Source organism: Salmo trutta, unplaced genomic scaffold (assembly GCF_901001165.1).
Source record: "Salmo trutta unplaced genomic scaffold, fSalTru1.1, whole genome shotgun sequence".
NCBI classification, from domain to species: Eukaryota; Metazoa; Chordata; class Actinopteri; order Salmoniformes; family Salmonidae; genus Salmo; species Salmo trutta.
In genome coordinates this window covers 254,555-262,054 of record NW_021822619.1, presented here as the reverse complement: position 1 = coordinate 262,054, position 7,500 = coordinate 254,555, and the positions used below count along the sequence as shown (strand labels likewise).

The following is a 7,500-nucleotide window of genomic DNA, read 5'->3' as shown; positions in this document are numbered from 1 at the left end:
CTTAGTCTCTCTCTTCCCTGTAGACCCTCTAACCAGCTTAGTCTCTCTCTCTTCCCTGTAGACCCTCTAACCAGCTTAGTCTCTCTCTCTTCCCTGTAGACCCTCTAACCAGCTTAGTCTCTCTCTTCCTGTAGACCCTCTAACCAGCTTAGTCTCTCTCTTCCCTGTAGACCCTCTAACCAGCTTAGTCTCTCTCTTCCCTGTAGACCCTCTAACCAGCTTAGTCCATTCAGCTAACCATTCCTGGCTGAAATAGTCCTTCTCTCTCTCTCTCCTCCCTCTGTCCTGATGTGCAAATGGTTAAAGTACAAAAGGGAAAATAAATAAGCATAAATATGGGTTGTATTAACAATGGTGTTTGTTCTTCACTGGTTGACCTTTTCTTGTGGCAACAGGTCACACATCTTGCTGCTGTGATGCACACTGTGGTATTTCACCCTGTAGATATGGGAGTTTATCAAAATTGGGTTTGTTTTTGAATTCTTTGTGGGTCTGTAATCTGAGGGAAATATGTGTCTCTAATATGGTCCTACATTTGGCAGGAGGTTAGGAAGTGCAGCTCAGTTTCCACCTCATTTTGTGGGCAGTGTTGCACATACCCTGTCTTCTCTTGAGAGCCAGGTCTGCCTACGGCAGCCTTTCTCAATAGCAAGGCTATGCTCACTGAGTCTGTACATAGTCAAAGCTTTCCTTAATTATTAAGTTTGGGTCAGTCACAGTGGTCAGGTATTCTGCCACTGTGTACTCTGTGCTATGGAGAGAGGGACACACACAAACAGCTACATCTATGGCTATTGAGAGAGTGACACACCTACAGCTAAATCTATGGCTATGGAGAGAGAGGGACATACACACAGCTAAATCTATGGCTATGGAGAGAGAGGGACATACACACACAGCTAAATCTATGGCTACGGAGAGAGGGACACACACACACACACACACACACACACACACACACAGCTAAATCTATGGCTATGGAGAGAGGGACATACACACACAGCTAAATCTGTGGCTACGGAGAGAGAGGGACATACACACAGCTAAATCTATGGCTATGGAGAGAGAGGGACATACACACACAGCTAAATCTGTGGCTACGGAGAGAGGGACACACACACACACACACACACACAGCTAAATCTATGGCTATGGAGAGAGGGACACACACACACACACACACACACAGCTAAATCTATGGCTATGGAGAGAGGGACATACACACACTGATATGGCTATGTAGCAGCATTTGTTGAAAGTACAGCTTTGTCTGTCTGACGTAGACTTGAGAGACTAGAGTACTGAAATGTGGGTGACATTTTAATTCTGTTTTCCATTTACTTTGTGAAAAAACAATGCTCAGCCTAATCTTTTTTCTAAAACAATTATTGTTTCAGTCGTTCTCATGCAATTATGGAGCACAGTTGTTAAATGTGTGCTGTCTTCCGTCAAGACGGCTCAGCAGGGATTTCTGTTTCCATTGGCATTTTAGCTTTCCACTTTGGAACTTGTATAAAAACAAAACATATTTTGTTGGGTTAGATTGTTCTGTAACTACTTCATTATGATTTTGAACACGATCCAAGTCATCAGGCATACTGTTGAGTCATCAGGCATACTGTTGAGTCATCAGGCATACTGTTGAGTCATCAGGCATACTGTTGAGTCATCAGGCATACTGCTGAGTCATCGGGCATACTCATGGCTGGATGTTGAGTCATCAGGCATACTCATGGCTGGATGTTGAGTCATCAGGCATACTGCTGAGTCATCGGGCATACTGCTGAGTCATCGGGCATACTGCTGAGTCATCGGGCATACTGCTGAGTCATCGGGCATACTGCTGTGTCTTCAGGCATACTTCTGTGTCTTCAGGCATACTTCTGTGTCATCAGGCATACTGCTGAGTTATCAGGCATACTGCTGAGTCATCAGGCATACTCATGGCTGGATGTTGAGTCATCAGGCATACTGTTGAGTCATCAGGCATACTGTTGAGTCATCAGGCATACTGTTGAGTCATCAAGCATACTCATGGCTGGATGTTGAGTCATCAAGCATACTCACATATGGATGTTGAGTCATCAAGCGTACTGTTGAGTAATCAAGCATACTCATGGTTGGATGTTGAGTCATCAAGCATACTGTTGAGTCATCAAGCATACTCACAGCTGGATGTTGAGTCATCAAGCATACTGTTGAGTCATCAAGCATACTCACAGCTGGATGTTGAGTCATCAAGCATACTCACAGCTGGATGTTGAGTCATCAAGCATACTGTTGAGTCATCAAGCATACTGTTGAGTCATCAAGCATACTCACAGCTGGATGTTGAGTCATCAAGCATACTGTTGAGTCATCAAGCATACTCATGGCTAGATGTTGAGTTATCAAGCATACTCACAGCTGAATGTTGAGTCAGTGTAGTTCAGCCTTCTGTCTAAAACCTCTGGTAGTGTAGTAGTGTAGTAGTGGTGTAGTAGTAGTGGTGGTGTAGTAGTAGTGGTGGTGTAGTAGTAGTGTAGTGGTGTAGTAGTGGTGTAGTAGTGTAGTATTGGTGTTGTAGTGTCGTAGTGGTGTGGTGTAGTAGTAGTGTCGTAGTGCTGTAGTAGTGGTGTAGTGGTGTGATGTGGTTGTGTGTATATCTTCCATACTAACAGTGTCTCTCTGTCTCCTGTGTTTCAGGTTCAACTACAGATCTACTCACCATCTGACCATCAACGGCTTCTATGACTTCCTCAACTGGTTCGATGACAGGGCCTGGTACCCACTGGGCAGGATAGTGGGGGGCACGGTGAGTGTGGGCCTGGTACCCACTGGGCAGGATAGTGGGGGGCACGGTGAGTGTGGGCCTGGTACCCACTGGGCAGGATGGGGGGGGGGCACGGTGAGTGTGGGCCTGGTACCCACTGGGCAGGATAGCGGGGGGCACGGTGAGTGTGGGCCTGGTACCCACTGGGCAGGATAGCGGGGGGCACGGTGAGTGCGGGCCTGGTACCCACTGGGCAGGATAGCGGGGGGCACGGTGAGTGCGGGCCTGGTACCCACTGGGCAGGATAGCGGGGGGCACGGTGAGTGCGGGCCTGGTACCCACTGGGCAGGATAGCGGGGGGCACGGTGAGTGCGGGCCTGGTACCCACTGGGCAGGATAGCGGGGGGCACGGTGAGTGCGGGCCTGGTACCCACTGGGCAGGATAGCGGGGGGCACGGTGAGTGCGGGCCTGGTACCCACTGGGCAGGATAGCGGGGGGCACGGTGAGTGTGTTGTGAGTGTGGGACTGGTACCCAGTATGCATTGTGAGTGGATGGATTAGGAGAGGAAAGTAGCTCTCTCTCTCTCTCTCTCTCTCTCTCTCTCTCTCTCTCCAGGTTTACCCAGGTCTGATGGTAACAGCTGGTCTCTCTCTCTCTCTCCAGGTTTACCCAGGTCTGATGGTAACAGCAGGTCTCTCTCTCTCTCCAGGTTTACCCAGGTCTGATGGTAACAGCTGGTCTCTCTCTCTCTCTCTCCAGGTTTACCCAGGTCTGATGGTAACAGCAGGTCTCTCTCTCTCTCTCCAGGTTTACCCAGGTCTGATGGTAACAGCTGGTCTCTCTCTCTCTCTCTCCAGGTTTACCCAGGTCTGATGGTAACAGCAGGTCTCTCTCTCTCTCCAGGTTTACCCAGGTCTGATGGTAACAGCTGGTCTCTCTCTCTCTCTCTCCAGGTTTACCCAGGTCTGATGGTAACAGCAGGTCTCTCTCTCTCTCTCTCCAGGTTTACCCAGGTCTGATGGTAACAGCTGGTCTCTCTCTCTCTCTCCAGGTTTACCCAGGTCTGATGGTAACAGCAGGTCTCTCTCTCTCTCCAGGTTTACCCAGGTCTGATGGTAACAGCTGGTCTCTCTCTCTCTCTCTCCAGGTTTACCCAGGTCTGATGGTAACAGCTGGTCTCTCTCTCTCCAGGTTTACCCAGGTCTGATGGTAACAGCAGGTCTCATCCACTATGTTCTAAACCTGCTCCACATCACGGTGCACATCCGAGACGTGTGTGTGTTCCTGGCGCCCGTCTTCAGCGGCCTCACGTCCATCGCCACCTTCCTGCTGACCCGCGAGCTCTGGAACCAGGGGGCGGGGCTTCTGGCGGCGTGCTTCATCGCTATTGTCCCTGGTTACATCTCCCGCTCTGTGGCGGGCTCCTTCGACAACGAGGGCATCGCCATCTTTGCCCTCCAGTTTACCTACTATCTATGGGTTAGTAGAGACACACCCTCCAGTTTACATATCTATGGGTTAGTAGAGACACACCCTCCAGTTTACATATTATCTATGGGTTAGTGGAGACACACCCTCCAGTTTACATATTATCTATGGGTTAGTAGAGACACACCCTCCAGTTTACATATTATCTATGGGTTAGTAGAGACACACCCTCCAGTTTACATATTATCTATGGGTTAGTGGAGACACACCCTCCAGGTTACCTATTATCTATGGGTTAGTAGAGACACACCCTCCAGTTTACATATTATCTATGGGTTAGTAGAGACACACCCTCCAGTTTACATATTATCTATGGGTTAGTGGAGACACACCCTCCAGTTTACATATTATCTATGGGTTAGTAGAGACACACCCTCCAGTTTACATATTATCTATGGGTTAGTAGAGACACACCCTCCAGTTTACATATTATCTATGGGTTAGTGGAGACAATACTTGTTGTATTTGTCACAGTTGATTCAACTCAAAGTTCTGTCAGTCACCACACTACACTAGCCTGGTTTAAATGCAGGCATCAAATATTGAGGTTATTGGCCTAGCGTTGTGATGTCTGATCTAATGAATGAATGAAGCCAGAGTGTTAATATATCACTTTCATCAAATCACATTTTATTGGTCCATACACATATTTAACAGATGTTATTGGTCCATACACATATTTAACAGATGTTATTGGTCCATACACATATTTAACAGATGTTATTGGTCCATACACATATTTAACAGATGTTATTGGTCCATACACATATTTAACAGATGTTATTGGTCACATATTTAACAGATGTTATTGGTCCATACACATATTTAACAGATGTTATTGGTCCATATTTAACAGATGTTATTGGTCACATATTTAACAGATGTTATTGGTCCATACACATATTTAACAGATGTTATTGGTCCATACACATATTTAACAGATGTTATTGGTCCATACACATATTTAACAGATGTTATTGGTCCATACACATATTAACAGATGTTATTGGTCCATACACATATTTAACAGATGTTATTGGTCCATACACATATTTAACAGATGTTATTGGTCACATATTTAACAGATGTTATTGGTCCATACACATATTTAACAGATGTTATTGGTCCATATTTAACAGATGTTATTGGTCCATATTTAACAGATGTTATTGGTCCATACACATATTTAACAGATGTTATTGGTCACATATTTAACAGATGTTATTGGTCCATACACATATTTAACAGATGTTATTGGTCCATACACATATTTAACAGATGTTATTGGTCCATACACATATTTAACAGATGTTATTGGTCCATACACATATTTAACAGATGTTATTGGTCCATACACAATTTAACAGATGTTATTGGTCCATACACATATTTAACAGATGTTATTGGTCCATACACATATTTAACAGATGTTATTGGTCACATATTAACAGATGTTATTGGTCCATACACATATTTAACAGATGTTATTGGTCCATATTTAACAGATGTTATTGGTCCATACACATATTTAACAGATGTTATTGGTCACATATTTAACAGATGTTATTGGTCCATACACATATTTAACAGATGTTATTGGTCCATACACATATTTAGCAGATGTTATTGGTCCATACACATATTTAACAGATGTTATTGGTCACATATTTAACAGATGTTATTGGTCCGTACACATATTTAACAGATGTTATTGGTCCATACACATATTTAACAGATGTTATTGGTCCATATACATATTTAACAGATGTTATTGGTCCATACACATATTTAACAGATGTTATTGGTCCATACACATATTTAACAGATGTTATTGGTCCATACACATATTTAACAGATGTTATTGGTCCATACACATATTTAACAGATGTTATTGGTCCATACACATATTTAACAGATGTTATTGGTCCATACACATATTTAACAGATGTTATTGGTCCATACACATATTTAACAGATGTTATTGGTCCATACACATATTTAACAGATGTTATTGGTCCATATTTAACAGATGTTATTGGTCACATATTTAACAGATGTTATTGGTCCATACACATATTTAACAGATGTTATTGTGGGTGTAGTGAAATGCTTGTGTTCCTAGTGTTTCTAAAAAAATGGTATTAAGAAATGTATAAATATTAGGACGAGCAATGTCGGAGTGACATTGACTAAAATACAGTAGAATAGAATATAGTATATACATATGAGATGAGTAAAGCAGTATGTAAACATTATTAAAGCGACTAGTGATCCATTATTTAAAGTGGCCAGTGATTCCATGTCTATGTATATAGAGCAGCAGCCTCTAAGGTACAGGGTTGTGTAACTGGGTGGAAGCTGGCTAGTGATGGATATTTAACAGTCTGATGGCCTTGAGATAGAAGCTGTTTTTCAGTCTCTCTGTCCCAGCTTTGATGCACCTGTACTGACCTCGCCTTCTGGATGGTAGCGGGGTGAACAGGCAGTGGCTCGGGTGGTTGTTGTCCTTGATGATCTTTTTGGCCTTCCTGTGACATCGGGTGCTGTAGGTGTCCTGGAGGGCAGGTAGTTTTCCCCAGGTGATGTGTTGGGCAGACCTCACTACCCTCTGGAGAGCCTTACGGTTGTGGGCGGAGCAGCTGCCGTACCAGGCGGTGATGCAGCCCAACAGGATGCTCTCGATTGTGCATCTGTAAAAGTTTGTGAGTGTTTTTGGTGACAAGCCAAATTTCTTCAGCCTCCTGAGGTTGAAGAGGCTCTGCTGCGCCTTCTTCACCATTTCAGTTTGTCCGTGATGTGTACGCCGAGGAACTTAAAACTCTCCACCCTCTCCGCTACTGTCCCGTCGATGCGGATAGGGGGCTGCTCCCTCTGCTGTTTCCTGAAGTCCACGATCATCTCCTTTGTTTTGTTGACGTTGAGTGAGAGGTTGTTTTCCTGACACCACACTCCGAGGGCCCTCACCTCCTCCCTGTAGGCCGTCTCGTCATTGTTGGTAATCAAGCCTACCACTGTAGTGTCGTCTGCAAACTTGATGATTGAGTTGGAGGCGTGCGTGGCCACGCAGTCGTGTGTGAACAGAGAGTACAGGAGGGGGCTGAGCACGCACAGATCTATTGGGGCGGTAAGCAAATTGAAGTGTGTCTAGGGTGTCAGGTAAGGTGGAGGTGATATGATCCTTGACAAGTCTCTCAAAGCACTTCATGGTGACAGAAGTGAGTGCTGCGGGGCGATAGTCATTTAGTTCAGTTATCTTTG

The 7,500-nt window shown here is 44.7% G+C and overlaps 1 protein-coding gene across 1 annotated transcript in view; it reads left to right on the top strand.

Moving 5' to 3' along the window:
- Nucleotides 1-7,500, top strand: part of LOC115182996 (dolichyl-diphosphooligosaccharide--protein glycosyltransferase subunit STT3B) — a 94,652-nt gene that overhangs the window by 30,794 nt on the left and 56,358 nt on the right. The window contains exons 2-3 of the mRNA XM_029744335.1: nt 2,686-2,794; nt 3,946-4,233. Of these exons, the coding sequence (XP_029600195.1) occupies nt 2,686-2,794; nt 3,946-4,233 (397 nt within the window). The remainder of the gene's footprint in view (nt 1-2,685; nt 2,795-3,945; nt 4,234-7,500) is intronic.